Below are 20,557 nucleotides of genomic sequence, written 5' to 3'. Positions count from 1 at the left end.
TTGGTTTACCTACTTGATATAGCGAGGCTTCACAAGAAATTGAACCAAAAGAGAGAATGTTCACACTATTTATAGATTTAGGATGACATCGGGGGTTTGGGTGGCTGGATTTGTGAGGATTATGGCCTGAGTTGTGAGAAAATAGAGGAAGGGCCTACTGTTTTTTTATGTCAGGAAGAAGAAAAGGATGAAGAAGATGAGAGGAGGGACTATCGAGTTTTATTTTATTTATTTTTTCCGAGTGAATTTCCGTCAGAATCGTTGACAAAATATTTATTATTTTTTTAGTTTCTCTATTCCATCAAAAATCTCTTTAGTAATTATAGATAAAAATTATTCATTGCTCTTTATGTCAGAAATTATAGACGGAATATTTTTTGTTAGAGTTTTTTTTGTTATTTGTCAATTTTCTGGTAATGATTTTGATAAATTGTTTGATAATAGCTTAGAAACTTTAGGTTTAGTGTATATTTAGATTCTTCATTTTATTTTATTTAGGATTCTTCTAACTAGAAATTGGTCCAACTCCAACTTACGGGATGAATTATCATTACAAATCACATGAACGCTAAGTGGAGTACAAATAATGCCAGATTGCTAATCTTTCAAGGTTGCAGGTGATCAGGTTGGTAAATCCTCTCTCCCTGCAAACTCTAAAAAAAAAAAAGGATAAACACAAGAGAAAAGAGAGAGAGAGAGCTCAAATCTCTGTAAAGGAAAAGGAGAACTATCATCTCACAAACAAAACAAAAACAAAACCACCTTGGCATGCATGCAATCAGTACTGAGCTGTACTGGACTGGATATATACTCAAGTTTGGGAATATGGGCCTCAAGCAGCAGTAGTATTGGAGTGGGAAATTGCCCATGAGCCCAGAACTCTATTTTCCTAGACCCTGGAGAAGAAAAGCCCAGTTGGAATCACTGGCTGCAGCAGTAGTGGGTGACATGTCAGTCAGTCAGTCACAAGCTAGCTTTTCTTCTAACAAAAAGATTGATCGTCGACATCAAAGTGAAAATGAGGTTTAGGGTTTAGGTTGAAGCTCATCTCAGCTGAGAGTGGAAGAAGAAGAGAAGACGACGATGATGATAGTGAGGAGGACAAGTGTTATTACTAACATTATCGGCCAAAGAGTAAATAACAATTGCTTTACATCATCATCATCATCAATAAGCAGCAGCCCAATTCTTAAGTTTCCTTCATCTCTACTCTCTCTTGATCTCCCTGACATTTGGCCTCCATCATCCCCAGCAATTAAGAACTGTTGTTAGTCATTTTCCCTAACTTTTTCAATAACTAGCTAGAAAGAAATTAAATCTCTATTAATTCTGTTATTTTAAATACACAGGCACAGCTAATGACCACCCTTCTTCTGCTCTTGTAATTGATGGCAAGTTGATTGCGGATGAAATAAGGTTCAGAATTGCTGAACAGGTTAGGAGGATGAAGGATTCCGTTGGAAAAATTCCTGGCTTGGCTGTAATTCTTGTGGGCGACCGAAGGGACTCTCTTACATATGTTCGCAACAAGGTTAAAGCTTGCGAGGATGCTGGAATCAAGTCTCTTGTCACACAGTTCCCGCAAGATTGTAAACAAGATGATGTTATTCATGCCTTGTCCGCTTTTAACGAGGACCCATCTATTCATGGTATTCTTGTGCAGCTTCCTCTGCCCCAAGTAATTTCCACTCACCATCATTTTAATGCTTTGGCTGTTTTATGGTTTCACTCCTGACTTTGGTGCGAATACATGGATCCCACAATTATCCCTATATTTGGCTTCCCTTCCCTGTGACTGAAAATCTTAGTAATATTTTGAGGTTCATTATCATCTAGAAATGCCAGATTATGGTGCCAATACATGTTGCTTTGTCCTTTCATATTTCCCATGTCAAAGTAATTTGTTTTGAAGAGTAAGCGGTCTACTACTTTGAAGTTTGTACCTTGGAATGATGATGATGATGATGATCTCCATGTTACACCTTAATGCATTTTGCTGTAAGATATTTGATTAGGTATACAAAATTCCTCACAACAGCATAATGAATTTATTCTTACTATGGGATATCTAATACCAGACATTAGCATTTTATGGTAGTTGGTCATGTTAGCTACTCATATATAGCATTGAAATAGTTCAGGATTTGATGCAAGCCTATTTGAGAAGTTGGTGTTCTATGGATGACTTAAAACATTTGTACTATGGGCCAGCATTTGGACGAGGGGAAGATTTTGAATGTGCTCAAGTTAGAAAAGGATGTAGATGGCTTCCATCCACTCAATATGGGGAACCTTGCAATGAGAGGAAGGGAACCGTTGTTCATCCCATGCACTCCAAAGGGTTGCATTGAGCTATTAATCAGGTCAAGTGTCGAAATCATGGGGAAGAATGCCGTGGTTATTGGGAGAAGCAACATAGTTGGACTGCCCATATCCTTGCTGTTGCAGGTACCCCATGTTTGCTATAATTAAATCCTCGTCTTAATCAGCACTTTCACTGTTTCTTTTTGGGATAAATAATTACTTGCACTGTTTTATTAATAGGTTCATTGAAAATGTTTTGTAGAGGCATCACGCGACTGTCACCATTGTACATGCATTCACAAAGAATCCAGAGCAGATTGCAAGGGAAGCAGACATTGTTGTTACTGCTACTGGAGTGCCCAATCTGGTCCGTGGCAATTGGTTAAAGCCTGGTGCTGTTGTTATTGATGTAGGAACTTTCCCAGTGGAGGTAAATATTCCAACTTCTTTCTGTTTGCATTTTGTCAAAGGCTAGCGTATATTTTCAATGGACGAACAACATTTTGTGGTTAAACCATTCTAAAGAAACAACCATTAATAAGTTTTTTCATTAATTTTGACAACCAAATGGGACAAGGCCAGTAATTGATGTGCAATTCATTGGGGGGAGGCAGTTGTTTTTATAGAGGTTTTACAGATTTGGACATATTGGTGGGCAGGACCCCAGCTGTGAGAATGGTTACCGTCTCATTGGAGATGTTTGCTATGAAGAAGCATCGAAGGTGGCATCAGCCATTACTCCCGTGCCTGGAGGAGTTGGACCCATGACAATCGCTATGCTTCTCTCAAATACTCTGGATTCTGCCAAGCGGGCTTATGACTTCACTTGACCACTTAGTTTATTCTTGCGTTGCCTTTCTATCATCATATTTGTTTTAACCACTATGAATGATATTTTGAGGAAAGGTTAATCAAGACACTCATACTGGCTGGTTGCATCATTTCAAGCTTAACCACGTGCCATTCAAACGTGATTTCTTTTTTTCAGCTTAAGAGGAAGCAAAGATTGTCTCCAGTCTTTTAGCAAGTGGCCTGTTTTTTTTTTCCCTCTGTCAAAGATGGATAGATCCACTTCATAAACAAAGAATTCAAGATTGTCTTCTACGTATTTGTTGGGACCCAATCTTGCAGTAAAGAATCTAAAGATATTGATCAGAATCAAGATTCCCACTTATGGCCCTTTGTGCCCTTGTCTCTTCTAGACCCGTGCTCATTCTGACAGCACCTGCTACACATTTGCAGAGACACTTGCCACCATATGGAAGGATGGAACTCTTTTGAGGTGTGTTTGGTTACGATTTGCAGCTTCAATGACCGCCTCAGCATCACCTTCTAGAATAACCTTCTGAATTCCTATTTCTGCTACACACAACACAACCGCTTCATCCAATTCTCAAGCTTCAACCATAATAGTGTTTGATGTATATTTTCATGTGTTTATCTCAATTAAAAAAGGACTTCAAAATTAAAAATTGGAGTTTTAAGTTAACTAGTTTAAACTTGGAATTTAGTTCTAGATCTACTTATATAATTTCAAATTTTTATTATAGAATTACATGAATATTAATATGAATAAATTTACTTTCACAAACAATAATTCAACTAGAGAAATAATTACATAATAACTAAAATAACTTGAATGTGAATGTAACGCAAACTCAATAACTTAGTAAATGAATAGTGTTATATTTATAGAGAGATTTATATTCTCATTACATCCACGAATTGGAACTCCTGGATAATGGAATATCTTTTTGATATTTCTGGTTTGTGGAGTTGAAATTACTAGTCTGCTGATTACAAAGAAAATTGCAAGCCTACTTAATTATCGCCTATTATTATATCGTCTATAGAGTTATCACCTATAGAATTATTGCCAACAAGTTATTGCTTATTAGTTATTAGCCTATAATTATATGCCTACTTGATAAACATGTTTTGAAGATACTATGAACTTAATTGAAATGCAATACAATTATTGTTTTTAAGTTGTTTATTGTTTATTTTCATCTTCCTTACCGTATGTCTTATATAGTCGAGTGATATCAACAGTTACTAACCTCTTATTTACTATATATCAATTGCTAGTAACTTTCATCTTCTAGAGTTGCTTCCATGATCTTACTGTCACATGAGTTATTATTGCCTTTTAATTTACATGGTTTATTGTAATTGTTCACGTTTTGCTTATGTTTACATTCTTTTTTATATACTCTTGTTTTCTAAGTTTTATTTGATTATCCAATTATTAAATAATTATTTTTTAACCTTATCTATATATATTATGGTAAAACAAGTAGGATCATAAATCAAATAGTCATTGCCCCTGGATATATGCAGTAATCTCATTTGGTGCAGCAAGCATCCCTTAACAAGTTCATAATAATGTCTCGGGAAATGACAATTAACATAACCTATTTGACCAGGGAAAGCCATTGTAGAAATGTCTTAATTCACTATGGATTATAATATTGGATTCATGGTTATCCTTTAAAAAAATTATATATAACTATTTTTTTAGGGTAAATTGATCTTTTCGCTAGGTTTATTTATTATTTTAGATTTGTTTATGGATATCTCGATCTTTTCATAATTTTTTGCACATTGCAATTATTCTATTACTCTTAAAAGCAAAAAAAAAAAAAATCAACTTTAGTCCAGAGGCTTTTTCAAAAAACAAAATTTACTTTAACCATGCACAACGTAACTACTCTATTATCCTTGAAATAAAAAAAAATCTTAGGCTTGGATTTAGGGGCATGTTTGTGATTTCACAATTTTTTTTTTTACAATAATCATGTGGTTCCAGGGTGATTTGATAATTTAATTGATAAAAAAAAACTGCTAGTGTTTTTCGATTCGCAACGGCAGGGGCTACTTTCCTAGGCAGCGTGCGTGGCTTAATTCCGAGTGGTTTGGTGACGGTTGACTTTCTTCTTTTTCACCCCTTCTTTTCTCTTGTTTTATTTGGTTTTCGTGCTTGCCCTTGCAACATTTCACAACAATCCTTTAATCTTTTTTTCCTTAGGATTTGATCCTTGTTTTTTGTTTTTTTAATTTCACCCTCTATTTTTTTTTATTTTAGAATTGGTCATCATTATTTTTATTACTATTTATTTTATTTGGGATAATTTTTAGAATTGATTTTTTTTTTACAATTTCATCCTCCTTCACTATATTTACATATCATATTTTACCATCATTCTTTTGATTGCTATTTTTTAACCTTGACAGGTTTTTAAAATTGAATTTTTTTTATTTCATTATTCAACATTAAATTGAGCTTCTTGATTGATCCAGAGTCTATAATTTAATGGGTTATGAATTTGAGAGATTAACCAAGGTTTAGGAGATTTGTTATGGTTCATTTGTTGTTGTTGTTATTGTTTTTTTTTCTTTTTTTTAAACTCATATTTTTTAATTTTATCATTTGACATTTGATTTAATTGGATATTGGGCCTATTATACATTCTTTTTTCTCTTTGTATAGGGTTTTCACTATTTTTAAAAATAATTTGGGTCTTTTTATATTTTGTTCTTTATTGGATTTAATTTTTTTAAGAGTTTTTTTAATTAAATTAAATTAATTGCTCAATATTTATTTTTAAAAATATGTCATCCAGTATGTCATCATCTTTAATTATTTTAACATTTTTTTAAGGATACAAAAAATATTTAACCAACAGCATAGCGTGAGGTAAAAAATCATTTATTTTTTCCTCTTTTTAAGATCATGTTTTTTCGGTTTTATCTTTTAGTATTTAATTTATTTAGAGATTAAGCTTTTTTTTTTTTGTTTCTATATGATTTTTCATTAATGAAAATGACTTGGGTTATTTCGGATCTTTTCTTAATCTTATTATTAAATTAATCTGACTTAATAGATCCAGTTATGTCAATTACCCGAGTCTTGAATTTTTCTTTCGTCTTTAAAAACACTGATTTGAACTGCGTCATAGCTTAGGCCATCATTTTAGGTTTGCTCAAGTTATTTTTATAGATCTCTTTTAATTGAAAGGTTTTTTTTTTCATTTCAGGTCTTAATATTTGGTTAATTTGAATTGGAGATCCTAATTTGTTTCGAATTTGATTCCATGGTCTTGTCATGGGCTTATGCCTCAAATTGAGAGTCTCGCGGGTTAAATATAGTTGACCTTGATCGATCTAATGTATTAATATTTCAACACACACACACACGAGAAGAATGGATGGCAATTTTGTGAGGTCATGTGCAAGCATATCAATACAAGTTAGTGTAGTCTTGGATTACACCTTGTTGTGTTTTAAAAGTGTTTGAAAAAAATTAATTTTTTTTAATTAATTTTTTTTGGTGTTTTTAGATTATTTTGATGTGTTGATGTTAAAAATAATTTTTTAAAAATAAAAAATAATTTTTTAATATACTTTTGAACAAAATTCACTTTAAAAAATAACTACTATTATATTTCCAAATACATTAAAAAATAAGATGAATAGTTATGGATGCATCCTCACCGCTCGCATGTCTGGCAAACTTATAAACTAAAGTAGGTTGTGATATATTTTTGTCTGTGAGTATTGTTTTTTAAAATATTTTTTATTTAAAAATATATTAAATTAATTTTTTTTATTTTTTTAAATTTTTTTTTGATATTAACATTTTAAAATAATATAAAAAAAATAATTTAAATAAAAAATAAAAAATTTAAAACACAATATCTTGCGCCGGCAGACAAATTGTCCGAAATCAGATAATGTCGTCAATGCCCCGCATGCCTTCTTACCTTTTTTTTAAATGCCGAATATGAAGTATCCCAAATAAACCTGGTAGTTTCCAGATATGCACGTGGAGAAGTTTCCGTGTGACAACATAAATGTCATGGGCGAGACCTTTCCATCATTCTGGAAGGAGTGGTAAAATAGTCAGTAACTCACCTGGTCAGACTCGTAACGTCGATGAGGTAGTATCAGCTGTGGAAGGACCAGCAATGCTAAAAGGTACCTGCTAGGACAAAATAAATAATTAGACCTGTATACGAAAACAAAACCAGGAAACCAGAAATTAGCAACAAGTCTGTGATAATGGAGCGGATCTCGGAGGAAAGGCGAGAAACGTCGTCGGGGAGAGGGGCGAAAGGGTATTTGTCGTCATAAGATGCCAGGAATTTTCTGGTTATCGGCACCAGACCTTCCGTTGATGCCATTTCTGATCTCAAATTACTCAAAGTTTCCGATTTGAATCAAATACCAATTTAAATATACTGGAGTGATCAAGACGGAACAGACGCGGCGGTCCTCCAGTAAGTATTAGAAAATCTGAAATTCAACAGAAAATTAATTAATTAACTGAATTCAAGTCCACGTTGCTGCACCATTTTTATTTATCAAAAACCGTCGGTCTCCTCTCTCTCTCTCTCTGATGCCCAAGTATATTTAAATTTCCTTCTCTTTTTTTTCCCTTTTTATTATTTTTCAGTTTTATGTTGAGAAAAAAAGAGAAAATTTGAGAAATTTAAAAAGCAGGCGTTGCTTTGCCTTCAATTCTCTGCCATTGCAAGTTGTTTCGGAGGATCGGAACACGTTTGAAACGAGTTTTTTAAAATTTAAATTTATTTTTTATATTTTTAAATTGTTTACATTAAAAATAACTTTTTTTACAATAAAAAATATTATTATAATATATTAAAAAAAACTCTTAAAAACAATCACCATATTCTCTCATTGCGTTTCATTTATTCAACATTATTCCTATGCTTTGAGGGTATGATTTGTGGGCTAATAGGACGCCTTTTGGATTTGTTGAGGTAAGAATGGAAGAAAGCTCAGAGTCCAATAGGGAAAAAGACGAAAACGACGACGTTAAGAGAGAGGAATGGAATAAGAGAAGATACGGCATATGTAAGCGTGTTTGAATTCGTGGTAAAGTAACTTTTCAGATTGCCTTTCATTTTAAATTTATTTTTGATATTAATATTTAAAAAATCTAAAAACATAAAATTAATTATTTTTTTTAAAAATCACGATTAAACTACATAGACAAACATAATATAATTAAAACAAATGGGGAAGCCCAGCCGAGCAAGGGCAAAAAGACCAAATAAATGATAAATCTGGCCGAGGCTGCCAAAGCATACATAGGTGTGGGAAGATGGAATAAAACAGCAAGAGAGAGACGTTAGAATAACAAGCACAAACTATCTCTCTCCTTTTCATTTTGGAAAACAAGCAAAAAGAAAGGAATGGGTGGTGGTGGTGGTGATTCAGACATTGCACCGCATCCCGAGAAGATAAAGATTGTGGCCACATGCCTGGTGGTTTCCGTTGGCATATCCCTCTTAGGCTTCTATCTCAAGTCCGGCGCCGAATGGAGGTCTAATTGGTCATTATCTTTAAACAAGAAAAAGAAGAAGCCAATCCGAGTTTACATGGACGGATGTTTCGACATGATGCACTACGGCCACTGCAACGCCCTCCGCCAAGCACGCGCCCTTGGAGATCAATTGGTGGTCGGCGTTGTTAGCGACGCTGAAATCATAGCCAATAAAGGTCCTCCAGTGACACCTCTCCACGAGAGGATGATTATGGTAAATGCAGTGAAATGGGTGGATGAGGTGATTTCCGATGCGCCGTATGCTATCACCGAAGAGTTCATGAAGAAGCTTTTTGATGAATATAATATTGATTATATTATTCACGGAGATGATCCTTGCGTTCTCCCTGACGGCACCGATGCTTATGCGCTCGCTAAGAAAGCTGGCCGTTACAAACAGATTAAGCGCACTGAAGGCGTCTCCAGCACTGATATCGTTGGTAAATGATTAATTAATTTTATTTATTTATTTATTAAGGGTTTCAACTTTCAGGATATAAGATCAAATTTCATTCTTGAACAGGTCGCATGCTTCTGTGTACCCGAGAGAGATCGATTAGTGACAGTCACAATCATTCATCATTGCAGAGGCAGTTTAGCCATGGAAACAGCCAGAAATTTGAAGCAGGTGGATCCGGAACTGGAACTCGGGTTTCTCATTTCCTTCCTACTTCACGCAGAATTGTTCAATTCTCCAATGGCAAGGTATTTATGATCAATCTACTGCTCATTTTCACTTTAATGTTAAATGATTCCTTATTTGTGTATTCCTACTGCCAAGTCCCCCTAAACCTTGTGCCTTTTCCTGTGTGTGTGGAATCTCAAGTTCCCAAAGTAAGTGGGCATCTGTGCGTTTCGTGGTTGTGTGACTTTTATGCATGTTACAAGTGCTAGGACCTTGTCACCTGTTACCCACCATTTATTCAGATAATCACAGCTGTTCTAGTTGCTATTCAATCCATGTTTGTTTGAACCCAATCGTAAAAGTGGACTGCTTTACTGCTTATGGTGAAGTAAGACTTATTTTCAATTAATTTTAACATGAATTTCTGTTTTCTTAGTGTGAATACCATTTACAATGTCATTTCTTGACCACTTTTCATGCATGTGATTCCAGGGGCCAGGGGACGATGCTCGCATAGTTTATATTGATGGTGCATTTGATCTCTTCCATGCTGGACATGTCGAGGTAGGTTATGCTTTTCCTTTATCCTTGCATGTCCGTGCCTTTAAAGATTCAAATGACTGATTTTTTTAAACTTTGAACTTTCTTTCTTCTGTTCTTAAGGAATTAGTTCAATCTACCTCTGATTCCTACGCTTTCTAGTTACTCTTTCACAATCACGTGTGAAGTGCACCTTTTTATTACTCATTTGTACTTGCTGTTGTTATTTGACTTGTGCATGCTTGTGATCATCCTCTAACTAGTTTAAGACAAATGGGAGGATAGATGAGCTACTTCATGTCAGACTTACACTGGGGATTGGGATTGAGCATTATCTTCTTTTCAATGATGGTGGATATATCGAAGAATCGAATTCAAGATGATATTGGTTGCTGATCACCATAGTCTTAAATGATGAAACCGATATAAGGATACTTTTAATCTAGACTCTGGGAGAGATACTGGAACTCAATGTCTTAAATTAGAAGCTCTAAAGCTGTCAATATATGCGTGCAAGTTTCATATGGCAAGAAATAGAACATGGTGAAAATGGTTCAGAGGTTAGTAAAATTTGATCTGTTTTGCTATATTTATCAATTGTTTACACAGAAGGCTGATGTCGGTAAGGGATGTGGCACACAGAATGGAGAAGGGTTGATGAATTGGAAAATAGAATCTTCTTGTTATTTAATGTTCGCCTATTCATGACCATATTGTTTTAAGACAACTATCAAGTGAAATTATGATCTGTGGAACCAAGTGTTGGGTTTGGGAAACAGAGGGGTAATGTGTTCAAAAGCAAGTGCAGCATGGCTGGAACCTTAATAGATGAGTGACAAAGAAAAGACAGAATAAAGAGCTTAATACATGTTAAAAACTATAAGCTTCGCCGATTTGGTGCTGAAACAAGGGAACATCCTTATGCCTTGGGCTTGTCGTCACTAAACTTAATAAATAAATGAGAAAAACTGGAGTAGCTTATGACAAGTAGACTGGAAAGAAAGATATGTTACTTACTAGCAGGTATAGTCCTGAATTGTATGATATGGTGCGAAGAGTTTGTCCACTTCGTTCCATCTGGCTGAACTTAGTTGGCTTAAGTGATTGCTTTGTGCTTCCATGAGAAAAATAAATTTATTTCTGCTGTTTAGATTCTCAGGCTTGCTCGAACGCTGGGAGATTTTCTACTTGTTGGAATACACAATGATCAGATCGTCAGGTAGCTCTCTTCGTGATCAGTTAACTTTACACTTTATTTTCCTACTTCCTGGTTTTGTCTTTGCTTTCCCTGGAATTTACTTTGCTGCATGCAGATTATATTATGTGTTATATACTAATATGAAAAAGAAAAAAGAAAGTATTCTGCTTCGAGCACTAGAAAATAGCCTGCCTCTATTATTATTCTAGGTATATTTATGTTCATGGCATTTATATAAACATTTCTTTGGTGACACTGATGAATACACCAGGAATATCCCTCCGTGCCTGGGATAAAAAGGAAAAATTTAAGTTGAATGAGACTTGCCTAACAATTCTAAACCAGAAAGAATGATTTTCTGCACTATGTAAGATGTTGAGATAAGAATGAACTAGGAAAAGATGCTAATGATACTTTTATTCTTGATTTATATTCTTCTTTTAGTAGTCAAGATTTGAATGGGAAATGCTTTGCAGGTTATTTTATTAACATTTGCTTGTGAACACTGGTTAATATATGTTTCCCACTTGCCCTGAACAAGAACCATGGAAGCTGCATGAAAATTTCAAAACCTGGAAAAAAACAACATTCTGGACTGTAAAAGCAACTGAGATGACTTGGAACGAGGATCAAATAAGTCTATTGTGTCAAGAAACCATTAGTGAGATTCATGTTCTTTATTCAACATTTTTTTGAAAGATCATAGGAACAAAGTGGGCAGTAACACAGAAGAAAACAGGATCCACTTTTATGATCACAAATCTAACTCTAGTATTGCTGCTTTCTAACCACGAATTTCAACCAAATTAGTGGTAAACTAAATCTTAGTTGGAGTAGTAGTAGGATTTGACATATTTGGAAGAAATTCTTAAAGTGCTAGAATTCAACTGGAGTGGATCAATCAGCTCGAAAGTAACTTCCAAATTTTCCACAGCACCCCTCTCTAAATGCATCAGAGTTCTAAGGCTTTAAGGACAACTTTAGTTCTTAAGAAGTGGAGCCCACAAGAAATGAAGAAGCAAGGGAAACTTCCCAACACTACCCTTTCCATATATTTGTCAGATTCACAAGTTATGGAGCAGTTTTAGTTTTCAAGAAGTTGGCCCCATCAACATTCTTCATAAATTCAATTTTTTTTGGTGTGCTTCACAATTTTATGAAATTCAAGGGTTTTAAATTTCTCCATCCAATCCCAGAACAAATCAACTTTAACAACCATGAGAATGAGTGAACAATGATATATTGTATAATTCTTCACATATTTGTGTTTTGCAAGCAGATATGCAGTTTTTCAGTTTCAAAAAGCCAGGGTTTCTTGGCTATTGTTCTAGGTTTTCACATTTCTCACATCTTTTTCATAGGCATTAAACATGTGAGATTCTGATCAGGCACACGCCGCACACCATTCACAATGATCATCCAAATGACATTGATTTTATAGCTTGTAGATATAAAAGACATTAGCTTACATCCATGCTTGACTGTGCGAGGAAGGCACCATGGCATGATATGTGCTTCTCTTATGTGAATGGGCGAAAGTCCAGCTGTAGGCTAATGCATCTGAAATATACTACTGGCATGTGCTTGGCAAAGGGAAACATTGTAGTTGTAAGGTTTATGCAAAACACAGTGAATGGTAAATGCTCATAAACCATATGTTTGCCAATCTAGCGAGCTGACTTTGTCCGGCCACTTCTATCATAATGAACACTGTTTTTATTAATTGTCCATTAGATTCCCAATCACTTCTATTGCTCTTGTACTCCTTCTAGATCATGTCTTACGCAGAAACTTGCACATAATTGGATTATTAAATTTATTCTACGTTTAGGCCCTGGTCACTTTTGATAAGTCTACATTAGGCTATAGTTCTGACTTTTATTTGAGTCAAGCACTTGCTCTAGAAAGCTGAATTTGGTTTCTCACTGAGATCTACTTTGCAGATATTTAGCATCAAGGAAGAATACGGGGTTTTGTGGAATAAACCTTTGGAAGCTGTATATTCTCAGAATCATATGGTTCTTAGGAATGTAATTGTACATGTTACCATTCAGAGAATTTTGGAAAACCTTGTGCTTCAATGGCTCATCAAAGCTTCTCTTTAAATGGCTGCTTGATTTAAAGTGTAGCTATAATGGTGCATTGAATAGTAGTGCTACTTAGATAGAAATTGATTGACCTCACGCTTCAGTAGCTCATTAAAAGTTCTCTTTGGAAATCATCATATTTATGTATAGCATCTGATGCTGAACTTTTCTCCAAAGAGCTACAATAATATTATGTAATTTGATAGTAGTTTAATTTCACACTCTCTGCAAGGGAACAATGACGAATTTTACCTTTCTATTCATCATTTTTTAAGCTTTGATTAGTTTAATAATTGAGGGTATTCATCATTTTTAAGCTTTGATTAGTTTAATAATTGAGGGTGTTTTTTTCCTGGACTGGTTCTGCAGTGCTAAAAGAGGAGCACACCGTCCTATTATGAATCTTCATGAAAGAAGCTTAAGTGTGTTGGCATGTCGATATGTGGATGAGGTGATTATAGGTGCTCCATGGGAAATATCCAAAGACATGGTTAGTATGCTATTAAATTTATTCTTTGTCCTTGTTTTTCCATCTGTCCAGTAAATAAGTGATCTTTTTTTTCTGTTTCTTTCATCTTTATTAACTGCCGATTATTTTTTCTTGTCATTGCTGACTTTGTCACTAAGCTTTTTAAAATCCCAGATGATATACATATCACTGTTATTGGCTTATGACAATAATGCCACAAATAATGGACATATTTTGTAAATAAGCAGTAACTCACACGAGTGCAATCTTCTTATTGTTGCCTTAGCATAGGCTGGGTTTTTTGGTGGTCTGATAGCATGTAGTAGCTGGCTATTTCTCTTCCTGTCTGACTTGTATTTTAAATTCTTAGTGGAACTTGAGCTGGCAAGGATAGAGAGGGAATCCTGACTCTTGTTTTTCCCCTCTTCTTCTTTTCTATAAAGATTTTGAATGGAAGCTCTCTTTCTAATGTGAGTGGAATTCAAACATAGGTGATAGGTGTTACCAACTAAACTAACAGGCATCCATGACTTCTTTGGCGAACCTCTGTGGATTATTTCAGTGCAAATAAGTAAAAGTAAGACAAAGACACTCCTCTCTTCCTCAGGAAGGGGGAAAGGCCATTATGAAGCATTGCCCTGCTTGGTAATGATGTAGACACTTACATTAAATGTTATATAGCTTGAGCTCATCGTATTTTCTAGTCTTGAACTTTGTTTACTCTGTCATCTTGTCTTTGCTGTCCTGAGGGAAGCTGGCCTCAAACTGTTTTGAACTTGCACAATTGACTCCTAGAAGTTCTCAGATTGTTCAATCATAATTCTTGATGCATCACGCTTAAGAAAGGTGTTGCTCAGGTAGTCGCTAGCAGTGTTAAGAGAGATGTGTGAGGCCTGTTATGATTGTCATCCTATATTCGATTCTTTTTTATTATAATTATTGTTATTTTTTTAACCTTTTTGATTTCTTGTTTAGTCTTTTTATCTGATTTTTCTTGGCATAATAAAAATTATTGGTGACTGCAGATCACAACCTTCAACATCTCATCAGTTGTTCATGGGACAGTTGCAGAGAACGATGACTTTCAGAAGGTAAATCGTAGTTGTATAGCAAGAAGCCTAGTAGCACTGAGTAAACACATTCACTTGCTAATTATGATGTTGCTGACTTCGCAGGAACAAGACAATCCATACGCTGTGCCAATCAGTATGGGTATCTTCAAAGTTTTGGATAGCCCTTTGGATATTACAACTACCACGATAATTAGGAGGATTGTATCAAATCATGAAGCATATCAGGTTCACCTAAACCCCCTACCATACTATTTTATGTTGACAAATTGTAGATGAGTCTTTTGCATAGGGAGGCATGCTCATAAAACCATTGGTTGATCATTTTGGAGCTATAGGGATTAGATACTTATTTAGTGCACACTTCTTTTTCCGGTTCAAGCTCACAGAAGTGCATCTTTTGTATGCAGAAACGTAATCAGAAGAAGGCAGAAAGTGAGAAGAGATATTACGAGGATAAAACTTATGTCGCTGGTGATTGAGTCTACACCAAGCCGCAACCGCATGGCTTGTTGACTGCACGTTTGTTTAGTTAGTAATACCGCTATAATGGAGTTACTTGAGTGCTAACATCACACACAACCCCATGAGGTTGTGATTTGTGGTTTAGATCTCACATATTTTTTATTTTTATTTTTATTAATATCAAAATTGAGGAGCTGGATTGTTAAGTGTTTTCAAGAGATCCACTTGGGTATTTATTTGGGGTACTCTCGGTTTCACACTCATATAGGTCGATGGATCATATTTATCAAGCTGGTCTCACGTGAATTTGGGCATACACCAAAAGCAATTAATAATAGTTTTTATCTGTAAACATTATTATGCCCTTCTTAGGAGCGATCGTGTATATGTTGCCCTTGTGGTGCGCGGACGCCTTGGGACTTTAAACTATGAAATTCTTTTTATTTCTCTCATTTGGTTCTTTTGCTAGTCTAGCAGTTGTAAGTTAATAATCTAGCCTTGAAGAGAATTTCTCATGTCAGGAGTTTTTGCCAAATTTGTAAGAGGAATCGAGGGTATGAAAAGCATTTTTCTGCACCAATTTTCGGTAGCTAGACTGGGCTTCGAATTGACCCGTCAGTTTGGGTGTTTCTTTCTTTCTTTCTTTTCTTCTCTCTTGCATGCGAGCAAAGATTAGAAGCCAATTTTAGCCATTAACATCAAACACGCATATATAAGCATGCAAGAAAATCATGATCACTGGATGAAAACAAATCTTAATCTGAAGTTATTGTCCCAAGAAAAGAACATGAAGGTGAAATGCTTCAAGAGTAAAGTTGTTTTTAATTCAGTGTTTTAATTGTTTTTTTTTTATATATATAAATGAAATTACAAGATGGGTTCAATTAATTAATTAAGAACACATAACAGGAGAAAAAGGCTTGCTGCTGATGCGATCTAATACAATTACAAAGGCCATGATAAGGTGTGAATCGAAACCAGGTTGGACCACCAAGCTAAACACATCATCGCTCAGTAAAATCGTAGTGTTGTTCACTCTCTTCCTGAATATCTTTGCCACTACTTCCCCAGTAGAAGCCTTGACGATCTTGCAATCCCTCGATCTAAACGATCCCTCAATCTTGAAATTTGGCGTGTTTTGATGGTGACGACCTAATTGTGCTCCCATGAAGATCTCTGCAGCATGTTTGTGGCCAGCAGAGTGGAAGAGCACTGATGGGCTCCTCATTGAGAATACTCTGGTCTTTTCGCACCCATCTTCTCCTATGTAAGCATTCCACTGATACTGCATGCTTAGCATCTGTTAACATCAGCAACATTAATTGGATCAGATCAGGAGTTGACATATATAGAAAATTAAGTTTTAGTTAGAATTCACTGAAATCAATAACTCCTAATCTGTGTGTGTATACGTACCTTGGGTTTCAAGGAAAGCAAGGCATTGCCAACTCCATCCATGAGGACAAGACCATAACCATTCTTCCTGGAATAATTATCAACTCTAAAAACTAATGTTCCGTGCGGATCAAAAACGGTGAATCCGTCTGTACCCTGGAAGCTCATGCTGGATCTCTTCCATACAGTGAGCACAGACGGAGGTGGTAATAACGGATGATGTTTATCATGATCATGAAGTGGCCGCCTGCTGTCGTTGTGATCTTTCAACAACGAATGGCCGTGGCATCTACTTTGATCAGAAGGATGAATCCTGGACATGGTGTGATCTGTTTCAAATTGATTAGACTTAGAGAATATATAGTATTTGATAACTAAGGATTGCAGAAGGTGAAGAGACCAATGCAATATTATGCAAATATGAAGTTATTGCGCAAATGGGAATTGTCCTCTGTTTTATACTGAAACTTGGGGGCAACAATAAGTAGGTGGAAATTAAACAAAAGGCCTTCGTCTCGGATGTGCGTCTACCTCAGTGGCTTACACAACCACTCTCTTCGGAGGGTCCATACCTTTATGTATAAAATGTACATGCTACTATATATATTTGCCATGGCTGACTTAGTTTTTGATCCCCCATTCGTCTCTTAATTTATTACCATTAAAGTAAATAATTGATAAACAGTCCTCATTGTGGTGTAGCAACTGTAGATGAAAACGAAAATGATGAAAACCAATATTTATGTTGAAAGGGCTTCTAGCTATGGCTATCATTGATCTCTTTCTCATGTTAGGGCAAGCTCTCCCTTCATGATTGAAGTGGTTGCCTTCCTGCCTTCCTGCCTGCCTAGCTCCTGTTCCTTTATTAATTAGTTTCCATGGTCGAAAATGTCGACTTGACATGCATAATTATTCTGTTCTGGGACTGTTACAATGCCGTGAGGTGCATTTAACCGAAATAATCATTTCTCTTTTTCCCACAGTACTGTACAGGGAGGGCATCATAAGCAATATCTGCTGATAATTAATCTTCATCTATATATCCTACGTGGGGCAGAAACAAGCTATAATGGCTTTCTACATTTCATAATTAATTAAGCTGGCTTGCTGCTCTAAGTCCATGCATGGTGCCCGTGGCGACCCATTACTTTGTCGTGATAATGAAAATATTGCCCTCCCTCGTCACAGAAACATGTGAATATCTATCAACTTGTAATTGTCCGATTGATCTAGAGTCCTAGGAAGATTACTAGCTAGCTATATAAACACAACAAAGAATTCGTGGGTTTTGTTTTAGTCGGAAGTCGGAACCAACGTGTTCACTTCTCTGTCTTGTTGCCGTCTGTCCTGATTCATAGAATCCAGGAGTTTGACGGAACTGGTTTCGATGATATTAGCCACATGAAAACAAGTTCGAATAAGAACAAAGGAGGATTGGAATAATAAAAGACGTGTGTTCGTCGATTGAAGGATGGTTCAATCGTACATATAATAACAATTTGAATACTGGTATTAGTGCTAGTAAAGTATTGTTTTTACACTTAATTAGTCAAGCAACTTGGTTTAGTGCCCCATGTTTTGAGTCACGGAAGCACTAATTAAGTGATTGAAACATTAAAACAAAAAAGCTTTTAATAAGGATAAATTAAGTGAATAGGAATTAGATTAGATGTAAGTGAATGGAAACTCAAATCTCTCGAGACAAGAGAATGTTTCTGAAAATATAAAAATCTCTCTGTCGTAAGAATTTATTTGGCAATGAAGAACAAGATGCAATTAAATATTTTAAAAATAAATAAATAATTAATAGTAGGTAATTGCATGCATCCGGTTAATCCAAACTTGGGGCGGCTGCTTTTATGTATATTCTGATTCCTGAGCAGTTTCCGATGTTCCCAGCAAGACAATAGATTAGAGGTGTGTTGAATCATCCAGTTGAGAAGAAGAAGAAGAAGAAGATCAAATTAAGTTAATTTGATCAAGAAATAAAACTGAACCTAGTAAATTAGAATATGTATATTATTTATTTAAATCAGCTATAAAATGAGAAAAGTCTATCTATTTCTTATAATTATTGATTTAAAACAGCTATAAAGGGATGGAAATACTGTGATGTAGAGTGTTTTTTTAATTGTTTTTTATTTAAAAATATATTAAAATAATATATTTTTAAATTTTTTAAAAAATTATTAACACATCAAAATAATAAAAAATATTAAATAAATTAATATTAAATAAAAAACAAAATTTTATAAAATATTGTTTGAACTGCGTTCCAGCGTATTAATTTGAATATGAACAGAGCTAGCTTTTACATCGCATGCCAAATGATCTGCAGTGAAACTAAAAATTACGAGAGTTGCACCTTTGATTCTTTGAAAGTTGGATGTGACATACATACATATATATATATATATATATATAACTGCTATGATGGCCTTTCTCGACGTCATTGTCTCATTTGACTCGCTGCCAGAAAAAAAAACAAGGGTGACACTTGCAATATCCTTCTGGCCCCTACCTAAGTTTTTAATGAGTTCATCCAGCATGTGAAGGCTAGCTGACCGAGCAATGGAAATGCTTATTTTTGTGTTTTATAACTATTTTTGAAGATTTTTTTATTTTATTTTATTTTTAATGTTTTCAAAATATTTTAATATGTTGTTATTAAAAATTAATTTAAAAAATAAAAAAAATTATTTTGATGCATTTCTAAAATAAAAACACTTTGAAAAACAATGACTACTACAATACTAAACAACCTCTGAAATTACAGTAACTTTTTATGGATAATTAGTGATATTATTTGAGTTATTGTAACATGTTTTTTTATATTTAATTATATGATAATAAAAATAAATATTTATAAAAAATATGAAAAAAATAACATTAATAAATAGAAAATATATGTAAAAACTACATATATTTGATCTGAAAAGGAATAAAAAACATATACTATTGATAAAAAGTCTAATTTTTTTATTCATATATTTATTTTTTGTTTTGACAATGATTTTTTTTTAAGTGAAAACTTATTATGATCATGGAAGCAAGTCTCAATTAAAAAAATTATAAATCGATTATTTGTATGCATCCATATGTAAAAAATATTAAGAACAATATATTTGAAGAAATTATATAAAATCTATAATAAAAACAATATTTTATTCCCATTAAATATTAATGAGTAAATTATTTTAAAAATTAGGCTAATACATAATTATTTATAAAACAATCAATAATAGAGTTATTTATGCAAAACATAAAATCTAAGTTACTAAAACATAAAATGAAGTTTAGGAATGAGACATAAAACTCTAAAAAGAGAAGGTCCAAAAATGAAAAGTAAAAACTTTAGGGAGTAAACTAAACTTTTCCAAGCTCCATGAGCAGTTAAAAAGAAAAAAGGGCTGCCTTTTTATTTATGTATTTAACCTTTTCAATCGATAAAATCAAATTCCATTTCTTAAAATCAAGTAATAATTAAATGGCAGGACACATTGCAAACCAAAATAAATTATTAGACTTTATGGGATGATGAAATCATATATAAAATAAAAAAATCCAGCGATAAAAGGGGCAAACATAGCTTCACTGAGGCAGTCCAAAAACTACAACTGTCTAATAATTGAATGGAAAAAAAACCATCTTTTTAGTTTTTTCTATAATATATAATTATAATTATAATACAATGATGCAAGTGAGCTAGCTAAGCAAGCCTCTTGGTGGATTAATATATATGTAATTAAGGAGCCTGGCCTATAATAAATATATTATATAGTCTATATTTAGGTAGCAGTGCTGCTTACATCATCCTTGCTAAACCCCCCCATTGATTCCAGGAAGTCAGAAGAAATTAACCTAAGCTAGCTATATATATAGTGGACCACGTAGGTATCAAATAACGTAGTGAGGTATATTTTATCCCCATAACATCTTCAGCTCAGCTCTTGAGAGATCGACACAGGATAGATAACCTTTTCATCATGCATGAATGGATAGAGCAACTCAAGTTTTATCCTTTTCTTGGCCTCCTTTTTCATGCCTTTTTCTGC

The 20,557-nt window shown here is 34.3% G+C and overlaps 3 protein-coding genes across 3 annotated transcripts; 2 read left to right on the top strand and 1 right to left on the bottom strand.

Moving 5' to 3' along the window:
* The first annotated feature begins 963 nt into the window (after positions 1–963).
* LOC18100049 (bifunctional protein FolD 1, mitochondrial) lies at positions 964–3,291 on the top strand. Its single transcript, XM_006381231.3, has 5 exons — positions 964–1,267; positions 1,350–1,678; positions 2,212–2,448; positions 2,567–2,734; positions 2,964–3,291. Exons 1-5 carry the CDS (start codon positions 1,084–1,086, stop codon positions 3,132–3,134), a joined length of 1,089 nt encoding a protein of 362 aa, XP_006381293.3. The 5' UTR covers positions 964–1,083; the 3' UTR covers positions 3,135–3,291.
* A 5,050-nt stretch (positions 3,292–8,341) lies between these two features.
* LOC18100047 (ethanolamine-phosphate cytidylyltransferase) lies at positions 8,342–15,323 on the top strand. Its single transcript, XM_024604077.2, has 8 exons — positions 8,342–9,093; positions 9,177–9,358; positions 9,771–9,842; positions 10,970–11,037; positions 13,473–13,593; positions 14,598–14,663; positions 14,748–14,870; positions 15,053–15,323. The coding sequence occupies exons 1-8, from the start codon at positions 8,523–8,525 to the stop codon at positions 15,122–15,124; spliced, it is 1,275 nt and encodes a 424-aa protein (XP_024459845.1). The 5' UTR covers positions 8,342–8,522; the 3' UTR covers positions 15,125–15,323.
* A 599-nt stretch (positions 15,324–15,922) lies between these two features.
* On the bottom strand, positions 15,923–17,088 carry LOC18100046 (protein LURP-one-related 5). The gene is made up of 2 exons (XM_006381228.3): positions 16,524–17,088; positions 15,923–16,407 (listed from the first exon to the last, which is right to left on the bottom strand). Exons 1-2 carry the CDS (start codon positions 16,821–16,823, stop codon positions 16,000–16,002), a joined length of 708 nt encoding a protein of 235 aa, XP_006381290.2. The 5' UTR covers positions 16,824–17,088; the 3' UTR covers positions 15,923–15,999.
* Positions 17,089–20,557: the final 3,469 nt, after the last annotated feature.

Source organism: Populus trichocarpa, chromosome 6, assembly GCF_000002775.5.
Source record: "Populus trichocarpa isolate Nisqually-1 chromosome 6, P.trichocarpa_v4.1, whole genome shotgun sequence".
Taxonomy (NCBI): domain Eukaryota; kingdom Viridiplantae; phylum Streptophyta; class Magnoliopsida; order Malpighiales; family Salicaceae; genus Populus; species Populus trichocarpa.
This window is presented reverse-complemented; position numbering and strand designations above follow the sequence as displayed.